The sequence below is a fragment of the Prosopis cineraria genome, unplaced genomic scaffold, assembly GCF_029017545.1.
Source record: "Prosopis cineraria cultivar Desert tree isolate PC_DT_omini unplaced genomic scaffold, ASM2901754v1 PC8, whole genome shotgun sequence".
NCBI classification, from domain to species: domain Eukaryota; kingdom Viridiplantae; phylum Streptophyta; class Magnoliopsida; order Fabales; family Fabaceae; genus Prosopis; species Prosopis cineraria.
This window is the reverse complement of record NW_026555339.1, coordinates 19,228,842-19,246,363: the sequence shown is the minus strand read 5'-3', so window position 1 is coordinate 19,246,363 and position 17,522 is coordinate 19,228,842. Positions and strand designations below refer to the sequence as shown.

Genomic DNA, 17,522 nt, shown 5'->3' with positions numbered 1-17,522 from the left:
TTCTCCTTGTATTTATAGCACTCCATTGTTGTTAAACAACTTGGAAAGTATCCACATTGTAATGAAGCTTGTTTCATTAAAAAATGCCTTTTTTCCCCTAAACAATGCAGCCTATGACAAAATTCAATTCGTTCACCATTCAAGATCGACTAGATGGGTGTGCACAGGTTCCCGGGCTTGGAGATGACAGTTCTGGATTGAATGTCCGTCTTCACAAAGGAGAGTTTGGCAGTGAATTGGAATTTGTCTACTCAGCATGGCCAGAATCTTTAGAAATCCAAAGAGTTTACATCCCAAGGCTTGATCGGATGCACGCTATACCTTACATGGGCCCTGACTTCAGATTTGGCATGTTACAAGCTACTTTGAACCTGAAATTTTTTATAGCTGATTTGAAGTTTCTTAATGGGAATTGTTAGTGATTCTATTTTGGTTCGATTGCTGATTCAGGACTCTCAATACTGAAATTTAGGAGAAATTTCTATTATAATATGTGTGTGTGTGTGTGTATATATATTCCTTTTTTAAAATAGAGTTTTAGAATCTATCTATCTTATTATTATTACATTTTTCATAAAGGATCCATATTTGTATGCACTTCTTTACTAAGAAAATTGTGATAAATGACATTGAGGTCCTAATTTTTTTTATTTTTTTTATTTTTTTACAATAGGGATCTATTAGTTTTGCATCAGATATTGTGTTACCAAAATATGGGCATGTTATTATGAAAAGCTGAATATTAACTTGTTAAATTTATGAGTAAAGCCTATCAAAAAATACAAGTTAATGTTTAGATTTTCATAACAACATATCCTTTTTTTTCATAACACAATGTCTGACACAAATTATTATAATAATTTTTTTTTTTTAAGGCCTTCAATGTCATTCCTTATAAAAAATATCAAAGCTTTCCATGATAAAGATCTTTTGTGAAAAGAAAATTGCACTTGATACATAAAATATTAAATTCTTCTCTTATTAACGAAGACAATGCACAATAAAATGAACCCCCATTCAAGGGGCTGATGTCTTCGGTTTTTCTCCTTCTTTCTTTAATTTCTTGCTTTTATATTTATTTTTCTTCTTTTAACTATATTTGAAGTATTTGTCATTTTAGGAGAAGACAATGCACAAAATAATGGGCAAACTTGGCTCACCTTTAGAGTGAAAAAAATACCCAAAAAATCTATTTTTCCCTCGTTTTACTCGTCAAAAAAATACCAAAAATGCGATGAGGATCCAATGTTACATTGAGAAATATATGCTTTTCATTATTTCATGAAGAAAAACAATCGCAATTGATCGATTATTAATTATCCCAAGGCTAAATGTTCCATTTGTGGCCGACAACAAAAATATTCTGTCCTCCATCACTTTCGACGAGAATACATAAAGAAGTTGCTTTACATTACAATTACGTAAATGTAGAGCGGGAAACTCACGAGCGGAGCTCATATGAGCCAGAGCAAGTCTATGCATTCGGTTATCTAAAATTAATTATTTTCTGAAACTCACTCTAATTTAAAGGGTTCAAGATAAGTCTGTAAACTAGTTTTTATTACTTTTCTTAAATTTTTAAAAATTAAGAATTTCAATTATAATATTTTATTTTTAAAAGAAATAAAAATCATAATGTTTAAAAATTAAAAAGAAATAGTAGAAATTTTAATTTTAAAGTATAACATATATTATAAAATTTAAATTCAATTTAAAAGTTGAAAATATATTACTATTTAAAGGTAAAATAAAAAACAAGGAGTACAAGAATCATCTGAACTTGAGCTCCTTTTTTTAGAGTCTATCAAGGACAACTTTAAAGCCCGCTTTTCTTGAAAGTGTCATTTTTTAAGTCTGAACACTTATAAAAATAGGTTTAAATAAGTGGCTTGTCATCCTAATGTACATGTATATTTTTTATTTTATTTATAAGTCATTGTTTACATGTTTTAAGGAAAATTTAATATTTTATTTTTATTAAATATATATCCTTTAAAAAGTAATATATTTTTTTCTCATTTAAGAAAAGGTAAAATAAAAAATTTATGATAAAAATTAGTAACAGAGGACTAATAAAAACTAGGGACAAATCTAGAAATCATTGTGTGGGAGGCAATAACTAAAATTTTATCAAAAAGTAGGTGCTAAAATTAATTTTATCATTTTTATAAACAAAATTTTACCTAATTATAAATGAAATTTTGTAGCATAGGGCCATTGCCCCTGCTGACACCTCTTGGATTCGTCACTGATAAAAACATTCTTTTTTTCTTCACTTTATAAATAAGATTGAGATAATATATACGATTGCCTATAGACAAATAAAATACTAATAGTTAAATCGATCATGCATTATTAATAAAATTTAATATTAATTATTTATAACTACATCACTAAAATGTAAAAAGTTGAAGTTACAGTTGTAAAAAATTGAAATGGTAGCTATAAATTATTGATAAAATAGTTGTAAATTATTTAACTAATGTATTGTATTTTTAATAGAGGCATTATTCCTTGTACCCTAATTTCAAATTTCATTCAAGTTTCAAGAGACCTATCTGTGATTTTTAAATCTTGCATGACTTATTTATAAATAAGTATATTCCATGGAACCTATAGATAATTTTCTCATAAATTATCATCAAATCAATTTACTTTTTATTAACGAGTAAAGTAGCAAATTTAACCATATACTATTCTTCAAAGAGCATCTGATAGTCTAAACTATTAGATGGTGTAAAATAAATCATAAACTTTAAAAAATAGAGCATCTAGTAGCCCATTGTTAATTTCAACTTACAAATATTATGTGGAGCCCACAATAATACTTGGCACAACACGGGTACAACATGTCAGCATGATAAAAGGTGTAAATTTAGCCACGAACTATTTTTAAAAAATATTGGATAGCCTTTACTATAAAAAAAAAAAGGACCATCTAACACCTTTTCCTCAATTTTGATCAAATATTATTTATTTTTATACTTATAAGGTACACAAAGTATTAATCTCTTTAATCTGCTTGCTTTCTTTTTCAGTATCAGCTCAAAAAAAGAGATTTAAAGAGTTTTTATCTAAAGACGTTCACAAGGATGATGCAAATGAAGTATAAACTTAATTTTACTATATATGGAAGAAGCTTGATTCTAGCTTAATTTAGTCATAAATTATTTCTTTTACTTTGTTAGCATCGTTTTACTTTATGTCTTCAGATAAAAACTCTTTAAATTTCTTCTTCTTAAACTAATACTAAGAAAGAAGGCAATAATATTGAAGAAATTAACACTTTGTGGGCCTCACAAAAACATTTTTTTTGTTTTGTTGTTTTTAAAAATCCGAAGTCTATTTTTAACCTAACTAAATGACTACATATCTTTTTCTTAATTTATATGACTGGCATTAATATTCTGTTATTTATATTAACAAATTTTGACGGTGTTATCTTCTTTTTGAACAATAAGAACTAAAATAAAAAATGGAAAAAGAAAAAGTCAATGCTAAGTTATTCATCATTGCTACCAAAAAAACAAGATATTGTTGCTAAGTTCATTGCGTATTTCATGCCGGAGTCGATACTTAATTATTTGTTACGAATATAAATTTTGTTTACAATAAAGATATATGGAACTTCCCAATGACAATAATTCATTATTACATGAGACTTTTTTTATATTTTTCAAAATATTTTAATCAGATTTAATGTGAGCATATCTATTTCTCATGATTTTATCTGAATTTAAAATGATCAGAATCTAATGTCATAATCATTCCATATTGAAGATCCCACTTCTAATGTTATTAAAAAAAAAAAAAAGACCCCATTTCTAAATCAATAATTAAAATCAACACCCAACAGTGTGGCCCTTGGTCTTTTCACGAAATGAATATTTTTGGGTTTTAAAATACTTTCGCAAGAGAACCTAGTATCTTAATCTTAAAATAATAAAAAAGTATAATTTTATCCTTAAATTGCAATGTCACTTCTATGGTTAAAAGAATACAAAGGTTCATTAACGTGATCTGCATTCGGCAGCAAAGGTGCTTGTCACCCTCATTGGGTAATCTCTGTCATTGATATTAAATTGTTTTTAAAATATTTTTAATATTACATTTATCAAAATAAAATATGTAACAATTATAAATAAATCATAATATTAAATATAGACTACTTAGAGTACATCTAAATAATTGATTTGTAAAAATTATAAAATTTTCAATATTAAATTAAACCTTTTATATTATATTCGCATTATCCAAAATACATCTAGATAGTCAATTTATAAAAAATATTAAAAATAATATTAAATTAAGTTATCCAAATTAAATCCATATTAATCAGAATTGTGATAAACAGATTTAGTAAATATTTTTATATTATTTTTACATATTTTTATTTTAATAAATATAAAAATAAAAAAACTTAAATATGGACTGTCCGTGATGAATATCATGGTGTTCATCCTCTAATAAGTATAAAAATAATTCCTGAGTTAATATTAAATTTTTTATAATATATATATATATATAATATTAAAAATAATTTAAAATTAACGGTAGATATTAGTAAAAAAAATAAAGGGCCGAGATTACCCCATAAGAGTGATGAGCACGGACCAAACACAGATCCTTCATTAACTATGTGCACGTGGTACATGGCCCACATACAAGTGGTGGCATCGTAACCGACTATCCAATGTTTGCTTTCTTTTGAGGACAAGGGAACAGTGCAACACTTTTTTTTTAAATTATTCACAAATATCTTTTTATTAAAAATAATTTTCTCTGAGATATGATTGGGTATATTTATGGTAAAAATTTGAATTTTAATTTGTTACGTATGAGAGACTATCCTTCCCATTATATTTAATTATGTTAGTTGAAAGTTAGAATTCAGTATTATTTACCCAGTATGAATCATGGTCAAAGAGAAAGCTAGAATTCAGAAAGATAGGACGCGCACATCTTTGTGTATGATTGTGTGGTGTATTTAAATATTCTTTCCTATTCAAAATATAAACAATTTTTTATAATAATTTATATATTAATGAAAATGTTATTTTTATAAAAATATATGTTGTTGTTCTTTTTATCTTTGTTTTTAATTTATAATAAGTGAAAAAATGTTATAAATTCATGAATACAAAAATTTAGATTAATAAGTATAAAAGGTAAACTGAGTAATTTTTTTTATAAATAATACTAAATTATTAATATTTTGGATCTAAATTAATTAAAAAGTGCTTATATTTTCCAAAGAAAAATATACGCCTTCCATCTAAAAATATAAGACAATTTTTGAAGAGTTGAATGTTAAAAAGTATAAAGTATTTTTGGTATTTCAATGTGTAATCATAACTTTTTAAAAAAAAGTATCCTTAATAAATAAATCACTCTACATTTATTTTAGAGTGAAACAACTTATTGAATAGAAACATGTATGAAAAGATAGTATTAATTTTAAGATAGTAACTACTTTGTTAAGGATAAAATTTGTTCAAAATGCTTTATACTCCCTTCAATCTTATTATAGGACACTTTAACCATTTCATTCCTTTTAAGGAAAGTTAATTTTTTTCTTGATATTATAAAAAAGTGAGATGTATTTTTATGTGGGTAAAATTAAAAAACTAATTTAATTGTTATAAGGTGTCCAATATTTTAAATTAAAAATTAATTTTAAAAGATGTCTTATAAATAATATTGAAGGGGATATTGTTTAAAGATCGGAGAATAATACACACATACAGAGAGACGGTGAGAGTGAGCGAAAGAGATGTAAAGACACACAGGAATTGAAAATTGAAAGTGGTTGGACCAAAGCCGACAACATTATCATTTTCTGCGAGCAAAGTGCGTGATAAATAAGATCTTTCTTGTTATAAAAATAAATAAATAAGATCTTACTAATAGAAATAAATAAATATATATATATATATATACTGATGTAAAAAACACAAGTTCATACTATAACCAAGACTAAATGTGTGCAAATAATGAATTATAGAAAAATTTGGTTTTGATATTGTAATACAATTTGTGAAAATAATAACTTATCTTATTAATTTTAATATGAAATATATTTATACAAAAGAAAAATATGTATCAAAATCTATCTACGAATAAAATAAAATAAAAAAAACAAAACAATCAGTTTATTAAATTTATCAATAATATACAATTGTATATTAATGATAAATTCATTATAAATTTTAAAACCCCTTATATATATATATATCAATGATAAACCTCTTATTTATCAATATGAACTAATCATATACCCAAATTTTTAAAAATTTAATCCATATTTTCTAAGTACAAAATTTTTTTTTTGCAAGTGTTCCAATTTATCCAATAAAAAAATTTAATATTATCCTGTATTATCATGACTTACAAACATGACAAAAAATATTCTTTCTCTATTTTATAAATAAGATCAAAGAAGTAGTATGCATTTTTGTTTAATGAGGAAAAGGACAACTACCAAATGCTTTTTTTCATTAGAGCTGGAAGAAAAATAATCGCAATTGATCGATACATTATTAATTATCCTTTGCCGTCATAAGGCTAAAATTTTCAATCGTTGGCTCATGTTTGACGAGAGAATGCATGAAGAAGTTGCGCTCTCCTTCTCAGCGGCGCATTCTCTGCGCGGCCACCCATAGATAGGCTCTTTGTTTTTTTTCCCCTCCTCTTCTTCCTACTATTTCCAATTTGGATTGATCTGAACTCCTGCTATGTAGAACCATTATAACCAACCTTATTAATACCTTGAACATATCTTTGTCATATTTATTTAACACGACTGCGTATCCTATAATTTAAACTCAGGATCACAAAATAAATTGATTAAACTCCCTCTACTTAAAGTGGAAAAATTTAACCTGCATAATTTATATTGCCACCGTCTCCTATTTCTAGACTGCATGTGCTAGAACTGATGTAAATATGAGGGTTTCAAAAGGCTATTTTGTACTATTGATGGGAGGAAGAGGACAATGCAATATAGAATGGTGGTTAAAGGATTTTGACGAAGTTAACAGTCTCATTGTTGGCTTTGGGTGGAAGGCTTCTTCATTTCACGGCTCTTGTTCTATATAGAGCATCCCCTACCTTGCATTATATTATAGGACTCCCTCTAGAATTTGGAAATACATTATTTTGGTTATATCAAATAGAACTTCATATAAATATTAACTATACCAACGCAGTTTGTGGCATATATACAGCTTGCTCTTAATTTCTTATTCAGTGTTCAAATCGTGATTTAGGGTCATCTGAAACCCAAAATGAATTTGTTACAACATCAAATGCGTATGTTTGAAGCTTGGTAAGATTTTCGTTCTCTTTGTAATTCCAGGACAGGGGGCTAGACGATTTCTTGATTAAATTTATGCGCCAAGAATTCATTGACGCATTGAAAAAACGATCAAATATTTATTTATGTTTATACTTCGATGGTTTAAATTAGGACTAACGAATGTTGGGTATTTTTCTTTGAATTTTGGTGTTGGCTTTCAAAATCGACGAAAGAAATTATGGGGGGAAACCTCTCGAGTTCTTTCCTACCTTCACCCCACCTTCTTCTTCATTTTTAATGATTTATTTGTCAAATTTGAATACAATTTTTTGAGATGAGAAAAAGCTCCCAACGCCAAAAAAGAATTTGGTGGCTTGATGAGGATTCGACCAGATCCCGACTAGGCTTTTTTTTTTTTTTTTTAAGGGTAAGGATTATGTCAATGGTCACCTCTATTTCTATCATTTTTCTTCTCAGAGAATGGATGTAGGTTATATTTGGTGGTGGCGAATCCGAGACGTTGAAGAGGGGAATATGTACCATCAAGTGGTGTGGTTTGGTGTGTGGTTGGCGATGAGTTCTACTCCTTCTTCTCTGTCTACCTGAGATGTTAAAGGACTTGTGCTTAAGATGCGGGAGACCGAGTCTGGATACACTTTGTCACAGGATGAAAAGGAGAATCCCTCCTCCAAAAGTTGACTTCTTTTTATTATGTGAATATCATTTTATTATTTATTTGCAGATTACATATATATGAACATTAACAATGTTTGTATTTGTCTTATTTTTCTTTATTTTAATTTTAAATATTTGTCATTAATTTATTTCAAATCTTAAATTTGTCTTTACAATTGCTATGTTTTGCCTTTATTTCACTCTGTTTAATGGATTTAAGTCTAGCACTTCATTTTAGACATGACCAAACTTGATTACTGACCAATTTTGGAGTCCCGGCCAATAAAACAAGTCGTGTCCTTTTTCAACTTAAATGTAATTGGTTTTTGGAAAGTCTGGGTGTGCATACATATTATTTTAGTTATATATCATGCAGCACATCAGATAAATATTAACTATATATATTAAACCAGTTAGTAGCATATACAGCTTGATGCTATTTTTTTTATTCAGTGTTTAAATCGTACAGTGCAATTTAGGATACTTTGAAACCCAAAATGAATGTGTTGATCAAATGGGTTTGTATTTGAAGGTTGACAAGATTTCCATTCTCTTTGTAATTCATGGAAAAAGGGCTGGAAGATTTCTTGATTAAATTTATGCCCTAAGAATTAATTGATGCATTCAGAAAATGATCAAACACTATGAAAAAAACGAATCATGAGCCTCGAAGAAAATTTAGAATTCTACAAAATCAAATATAGACATGTATGTGTAATATATTGTGGGGCATAACAAACTAATGAGTGAAGATGAAACGTTAAAGTCACGTTTGCTTACTAACATAAAATAAAATGGAATGGATTAAAAAATTAAGATAAAAATAAATTAAATCATCCTTTCCCTCATGTAAGCATAATAAAATTCATTAATATATATTATAAATATGGGAATTATCACATTCTTCAAAAATCTCATAAATCATGATTCTCAACCCCATAAACTAAATTATCCATCCTTCTTATGAATGCACTCACATATTTTTATCTTTATTTGTTTTAATCCATTCCATTCTATTTATTATAGTAAGCAAAGGTGACCTAAAAAAATGTTGATATATAGATTACAATTAGAAACGGGTTGATTGTCATCTGTAAACAACATTTTTTTAGTTGAAGATATTGTGGCTTTTGTAACAGTAAATTGCGCAGAGATCAAACTTCTTAGTAGAGTAGTGATTATTTGAATAATAATATACATCAGATCACGTACCTTGACATTGTGGAAAGGACAAGACCACGGCTGGATGCAATGTCCAATGTTATGTGACAATTGTTGTGAAATGTATTTAAGAGGATTACGATAAACAATGAAAAATCAAAGCATACACTAAAATGACCAATATGGGTTAGAGGCTTCTAATGTTCTTTTCGATGCCCTAGCTTCTCAATTTTTTTTTCTTTAGATCATTGACTTTTACATAAAATAAGAGATACTTTCACATTTTGAAATTTTAAAATGATGAAGTTTTGTATTTTTTGTTACGATTTTTCAAAAATCAAAGGTGTAACTGTTATTTTTAAAAAAATTGTAAAAAATACAAAAATTCACCATTTCGAGACTTCAAAACATGAAAATATCTCTTATTTTATGTAGAAATCAATGTTCTAAAAAAAACAAAGCAAAATTTAAAGTTGAGGCATTACAAAAGACAATAGAGAAAAGCACATTGAAAGCCTTTAACCTGACCAGTATTTTCATTTTCAATCTATTGGGAAAAGTGGGCATATGAGCACTGGAAGAAAATTCAAATAAATAATAAACAACAACAACAAGCCTTTATCCCACTAGGTGGAGTCGGCTACATGGATTGCAAGACGTCATTGTGCTCTATCATTTATCAAGCTTTTAGGAATATTATTAATTAAGAGATCACGTTCAATAACTTCCAAAAGTGTTCTCTTAGGCCTTCCTCTACCTCTCTTAATCGGACTCAAAGTTATATGTTCCACTCTTCTTACTGGTGCCTCCTTTGGTCTTCTTTGTACATGCCCAAACCATCTCAATTGATTTTCTACCATTTTTTCCTCAATAGGTGCCACCCTCATTTTTTCGCGTACGTGCTCAGTTCGAATTTTATCTTTACGTGTATGTCCGCACATCCATCGTAACATTCTCATCTCTGCTACTCCAATTTTATGCTCTTGTTGTCCCGTTAGAGCCCAGAATTCACTACTATATAACATTGTCGGTCTGATAGCAGTGCGATAAAACTTTCCTTTAAGTTTATTAGGCACCTTACGGTCGCAAATAACTCCTTTAGCTTTTCTTCAATTAAACCATCCAGCTTGAATTCTATGTGAAATATCTCCACTAATTTCGCCATCATTTTGAATAATGGCTCCCAAATATCTAAACTTTTCCACTTGAGGTATAATTTGATCTCTCAATTTCACTTCCAAATTATTATCAAATAGTCCTTTACCAAATTTACAATATAAATATTCCGTCTTACTTCTACTCAGACGAAAACCTTTCGACTCCAATGTCCTCCTCCATAACTTAAGTTTGCAATTAACCTCTTCTCTTGTCTCTGCTATAAGAACTATATCATCCGCGAAGAGCATACATTTCAGAATTTCCCCTTGAATATGTTCCGTCAAAACATTTAAGATCAAGTTGAACAAATAAGGACTCAGAGATTATCCCTGATGTAGTCCAACCTTTATAGGAAAATCTTTTGTTTGACCACTAGGCGTTCTTATACTAGTTTTTACCCCCTCATACATATCTTGTATGGCTTTAATATAAGCAATCCGTACTCTCTTTTTTTCTAACGCTTTTCAAAGCACTTCTCTTGGTATACGGTCATAAGCTTTTTCCAAATCAATAAAAACCATGTGTAGATCTTTATCTTTACAACGATACTTTTCCATTAATCCCCTTAGTAGATAAATCGCCTCTGTAGTTGATCTATCTAGCATAAAACCAAACTGATTCTCAGAAATACTTATCTCCAATCTCAACCTGTGCTCAATTACTTTCTCCCACAATTTCATTGTGTGGCTCATGAGTTTAATCCCTCTATAGTTAGTACAATTCTGAATATCTCCTTTATTTTATAAATAGGAATTAATGTACTTCTCCTCCACTCATCAGGCATTTTCTTGGACTGTAAAATCACATTAAATAACTTAGTTAACCATCTCACCCCTTGTTCACCTAAACATTTTCATGCTTTGATAGATATACAATCAGGTTCGTTGGCTCTACCATTTGTCATTTTCTTAAGAGCTTCCTTTACCTCCTTATCACGTATTATTTGATATAATGACAAATTTTGTTCTCCTTCACCAGTTACTAAATCCTCCAAGTTACTAGATGAACTCTCTCCATCATTGAAAAGTTTAGAAAAGTAAGTCTTCCATCTATTTTTAATTTCATCATCTGAAACTAAAGTTCTTCCCTCTTCATCCTTAATACACCTTACCTGTTCTAGATCTCTTGATTTTCTTTCCCTACTCTTAGCAATCTTATAAATATTTCGCTCTCCTTCTTTCGTCTCAAGGCTCTTATAAAATTTTTCAAAAGTTTTAGAACGAGTTTCACCCACAGCTCTCTTAGTTTCCTTCTTAGCCATACGGTACATCTCCTAATTTTTCTCTTTGTTACACAAATGTATGGCTTGAAAATAGTTCTTCTTATACTTGATTTTGTCCTGTACACTATTATTCCACCACCAAGACTCCTTATCTCTCAGACCAGAACCTTTTGATTCTCCCAAAACTACTTTTGCAACCTCCCGTATCTTTTTAACCATATCCTCCCACATGATGTTAACATTTTCCTGAGATTCCCAAATTCCTTTATCCAAAAGATTTCGCTTGAAAATATCTTACTTCTCACCTTTTAACTGCCACCACCTAATTCTTGGTGCTACTACTTGTCGACATCTTTGGATTTTACTCATAATACACACATCAAGGACTAGGACCCTATGTTGTGTCGTTACAGCATCTCCGGGGATCACCTTGCAATTTTTACAAAGTCTTCTATCTGTGTTCCTAACCAAAAGAAAATCAATCTGTGACCTTGAGGCTCCACTTTTGTAAGTGATGAGATGCTCATCTCTCTTCTTGAAACAAGTTTTGGCAATCTTAAAATCATATGCCAATGAAAAATCAAGAAAAGTTTGTCCTTCATTGTTTAGCTCTCCAAAACCAAAACCACCATGCACCCTCGCATACTGACCAACTTCCCTCCCGACATGCCCATTAAAGTCTCCTCCAATAAAAATCTTTTCACTCTGTGGTATGTGTCGAATCAACCCCTTCAGATCCTCCTAAAATAATTCCTTAAGACTAGCTTCTGTCCTGACTTGCGGCGCATAAGCGCTAACAATATTAACAGTCTCACGTCCAATTATCATTTTTAAGGAAATAATTCTGTCTCCAATTCTGCTAACTTCTACAACGTTCTTCTTCCACTCCTTATCTATAATGATGCCTACTCCATTGCGTGCACTTACTTTTCCTGTATACCAAAGTTTGAAACCTTGAATATCCTTAGCTTCTTCTCCACGCCATTTTGCTTCTTGTAGGCAAAGGATATTGATTTTCCTTTGAATCATAACCCCTACAACCTCTACAGATTTACAATTCAATGTCCCAACATTCCAAGTACTAAATCTAATTTTGCTTTCATGGACTAACTTCTTTAGCCGCGTGCGTCCAGAATGACGCGGTAGCCCTTGCTCATTTAACACTACATCCGGGCGCCGATGCAGCGGCTCTAACTCACTTATCACTGTATTCGAGCCATGCAGCGCGTTACTTACGGGCAACGACCTAGCATTAACATTATAACGTCTATTGTCCATGTTCATGATAGATTCAACAAAGTTTTACATTGACTGTTGATGGCCTAACACAACCCTCCTCCTTTACCCGGGCTTGGAACCGGCTATAAATATAGGCGGAGTTCAAATAAATAATAAACAAATGTGAATATTTGATTATACAAAAATTTAATAATAATTTGTCATATGCAAGCTTTATCCCTTTAATATATTATATTTGGTGTGTGTACCTCAAAATATTTTTTTGTAAAAAAAAAAAAAAAGACAAACAGCTTGGGCTTTTTCAAGGAATAAAAATAATGTTCCATGTGGCCGATACCAAATATGTTGTCCTGGATTATCACGGTTGACGAGAATGCGTAAAGAAGTTGCCACTATTGACTGAGTCGCTTTACATATATGTATAATATTGCCGACAGACGAATAAACACCAAGAGCAGTTTCAAAGGCGTTTTGAAAATTTAATATTATTCTACCCATAAAATGACTTCATAGTTTCACAGTTTTGCCTTGTGAAAAACGCAAAGCAACTTCATTCTGCTATTATTGTTACTCCTTCTTCCTCCTTCTTCTCAACATCAGATCATCATCGCTATATACCTACTCGCTCCAGTCATCTTCCAAACCTGATGAGGTGAAACTTGAGTAAGCAACTTTCTCATTTTATTGACTTGTTCGTTTCAGACTTTCATTGTCATTATTCTCTGTCCCTGATATGGGTTTCTTCATTGCTTCTCTTTGCTTTGTTTGGAGAAATTGAATGCGAGAGTGATGGAGAAACCAGGAGCTGGTGGAAGGCCAAAGGCAGTTGACATATGGGAACACGTCATGGTGTTGGAAGGGAAAAAAGTGAGGTGTAAACATTGTGGATTTGAATTTGCAGCAAGTGCTAATCGCATCAAATCTCATATTCATCAAATCAAGGGTCAGGGAATTCGTCTGTGTACTGCTTTTCCTCAGCTTTGCGATACTGCTTCCAGAAAAGTCACCAACAATTTGAAAGGGAAAGAAGACCTCATTGATTCACAAGGTATGGAATAATATTATTTTAGTTTAAACAATGTATGATGGGAGATTGGTACTTAGTTATCTTGTTAGGGTATTATTAGTTTAAACAATGTATTTTAGATTGTGTCTATAAGCTTGTATATTCTAAATTGGCTGTATTTTTTAAGTCTGGCTGTCATTAAGAGGGATTAGGGCTAGGCTGGAAAGGCTTCACATTTCTTATTATTATACTTGAGCACATTTTGTTATTACTTTTGTTTTTGGGCCAAGAACATTTTATCTAACAGTCAAAAGGAATGTTGTCTTGAACCTCGTGCAGAGTTGTAAAGGCCAAGCTAGCTCTTAAGGACTTACAGTTTATAATATCTTAAATTGACAATATTTTCTCAAGTTCAATTCTCATTAACAAAGCTTAGAGTCAGACTGGAAAACCTGTATTTTTTTAATTTGAAATTTTAATTATTCTAACACAAAATTTAATAAATTGTTTTATTTTTATATGTCAATTTAAAAATTAAGATAAACCAAATAATTTCAGCCATGCTATTTTGAAATATCAACAATTTCACCCACATGTTCACTGAAAAAACAAAGAAAAATGCAGGGCCTAAACAGGGTTACTCAAAAGTCCTGGCTCATTTTTAATGGACTTACACTACAATAGTTTGGCGTAAAAGTCATTTTATGCTAAGATTACCCATTTTTAAAGGTTGGTTCTAAAAAATACGGGGCCCAATGGGTTGATGACTTGACTCATTCAAATTGTTTAGCCCATGTTAAATCTAATACTTCTGACTGTTAACAAATATTCTCACCACAAAACTATTATCAATTATGAGTGTCTATATATGTATATTTTTTTTTAAAAGGACGTCAGGTATAAATTTTATCGATAAATTCTCGTTTATAAATTTAGTTTTTAGAAGGAAAAAAAACAGAGAAAACCAGAAACTAGGACCAATACCTTATAGTACTAATTAGACTGTCTAAGAACCTATAGGCATATGAGACGCATAATATTAGTCTTGACAATAAAAAATAAATTGCAAAGATATAAAAAGAAAAAAACAGAGAGACAACTTTTCCTTTTGTCCCCTTTCACCCTCTTTTGCCAATTTGTTTGTTGGTGTCATTTTGCACTCTCTTCACCTTGGCGAAGTTCTAACCTTCTCAATGAAAAACTTTACGTTGAGGAAGATATCACTAATTAAATCCAGTAATGTTTGAATCTAACCATATTATTAGATATTAGATGTTTATCAGAGAAAAAGAAATACTCAAGAAGGCCTTCAATTCTACAAAATTCTAAATATTGTTTGATTTTTAATACCAAACCGTCAAACATTTAAGAAATTAATTTATGTTTAATATATAGCATTTAGCCTCTTCACACTACCTTCAGGGAATTATTTTAAATTTAGTGAAGGGTTCGTTTATTGAAGTTTAAACTGATTTTAATTAAATTAAACATAATAGAATAAGATAAAATGTTACTCAGATTAACTTTTCAAAATAATCACTTTCACGAAAAAATGTTTTAAGCATATTTTTATAATTAAGTTACCTAGGTTTTGGACAAAAAAAAAAGTTACTTAGATTACCTTTTTAAAATAATTACTTTCTTAACAAATGCTAAATATTCATCAATCTTATAAAGATTTTAATTTGAGTTGAGTTAAACAACCATCGCTTATTGAACATGATCATTTCTTATAGCTTAAATAAACAGGCCTTAAATCTTCCCCCCCCCCCCCAAAATAGTGATGGCTATATACAAGGATATTTCAACATCAAGCTTTCATTGATTGACATAATATGGGATCAGAAAGGTAGTATTTAAGCAATACTTTTTATTATTTGTAATATTTCTCTGCCTAAAGATCACAATATGTTTTTGTATAGTGGATTGTGATGATCAGTATATTAACTCTAAACAAGACATTAGTTTTTCATTTACTAGAGTGAGAAATGATTCATATGAACGAAGTGAGAGTTAATTTAATAGCCTAGTCACTATCAATTCAAAGCTTACAAATTTGAATTTCTGTTGTGATTTTTGAAACAAATTGACGTACAACGCATACAGATTTATCAACACTGGATAGGGCAAGAGATTATAACAAACCCAGTGAAACAATGATTGAGTGTCACATGTCCCCCAAAACAATGTGGGAAGGGATAAAGGCTCTCCAACAAACACAAATCCATCAAGAGAGGTTTCAAGTTGGCCCTTTCTCTGTTTCTCATATGGTGAATGAACGTGACTTGCAGTTGATACAATATGTTTTTGAACAATCATGGTTAGATTTATATGCATCCTTCGAGCTATATTTCTAAATAGTATTTATGTGTATTTGTTTTTTAAGCTTAAATCACTTGTCTTATATTTTATTCAGTGATGAGACAATTTTCTCCTCACCACCACGTTTATATTTGAATCAATATGAATTTACCACACTTAGACCGCAGACTTGTTTGGATTCTTTGGTGAGTATTTACTTTATTTTTATTCTATTTTTGTTTTAATTAAGCAAGGTCTTGGTGGTTATGTTAAAATGTAAATTTTTCTGTTTTCCTAGGTAATAGATGTTTTTGTTGATATCTTGACTGACACTGAAAGGAAGAAAAGTAAACTTCTGAATTGGTATCTTCCGGTGATGTTTTCGGTGATATCTTATTCCCTTTTTAATTGGATGATATATGTTTATTCTCAAGTTTAAAAAAAAAATTGACAAGTAAGTTTTTAATGGTTCTTTTGTTGTAGCATGTAGCATTCAATAGTGGTGATTTAAGTTTGTTCCTTGACTTTGTTGCACGACATAAATGGAAGAGAACTACATGCCTGACTCCATATATTTTGAGAAGGTATTAAGTTATTGTCTTCTTTTAGTTGATCTTTTATTTACCATTATATATGATTTCTGTTTTTGACTATATGTGTGTGTGTATATATAATATATATCAATATGATTTGTTTGATCGCATATTACAGATGTTTATACCTGTCCATGTTGAAAAAAATTCACATGGACATTTTTATTTATACATTATTCATGTGAAGAATCAAGTTGTTGAAATATGGGATTCTCTTCGCGATCATTTTGTGGATGAAAGTGAACGTCAACAAAGAACAAATAAACTGGTAAGTGATAAATAACTGTAATATTCATTTAATTAATACATTGATATTGATATTTTAATTCTCTATATAGAATTAATCTCGTACATGTAGTTGCTTGCTATGGAGAAACTCTTCGGGGACGTTGCGTTCGCAAAATTTCACCAGAGAATGGCAAGCAATATCTCATTACAGCCTAATGATAATGGGTGAGTTTATAATTTTTTTATTCTAAATTATAAGCTTTATTAAAACAGGTGTGCATCCTGACCATATCATATTTCTTCATTATGTAGATATGATTGTGGTATATTTGTTATTAAATATATGCAACAATCAGATAATTATGTGAGCCAAAATCCTTCATTTCAGGTATGCTGCTTGCTTGCAAACTAGTTATTGTTAATATTCTCTATAAATATCATTCACATATACCCATGCATATGACCATAGATGTGCAAACACTCTTAATCATATAAATGATATGGACAAAATGTGTAGTTTGACAGTAATAAAGAAAGATTGGATTTGGCTTTAGAGTTGCTCAAGAGTGACTTAAACCAAGAAAGAGAAATACTATATCATAAAAGCAGCAGGAAGCCATTCACAAGTTCTAGGTGAAGAAG

The 17,522-nt window shown here is 30.0% G+C and overlaps 1 protein-coding gene across 1 annotated transcript; it reads left to right on the top strand.

Moving 5' to 3' along the window:
* The first annotated feature begins 13,288 nt into the window (after nucleotides 1-13,288).
* On the top strand, nucleotides 13,289-17,517 carry LOC129317432 (uncharacterized). The gene is made up of 9 exons (XM_054961758.1): nucleotides 13,289-13,800; nucleotides 15,865-16,078; nucleotides 16,175-16,265; nucleotides 16,358-16,444; nucleotides 16,543-16,643; nucleotides 16,840-16,891; nucleotides 17,011-17,105; nucleotides 17,193-17,268; nucleotides 17,398-17,517. The coding sequence occupies exons 1-9, from the start codon at nucleotides 13,542-13,544 to the stop codon at nucleotides 17,515-17,517; spliced, it is 1,095 nt and encodes a 364-aa protein (XP_054817733.1). The 5' UTR covers nucleotides 13,289-13,541.
* The last annotated feature ends 5 nt before the right edge of the window (nucleotides 17,518-17,522 follow it).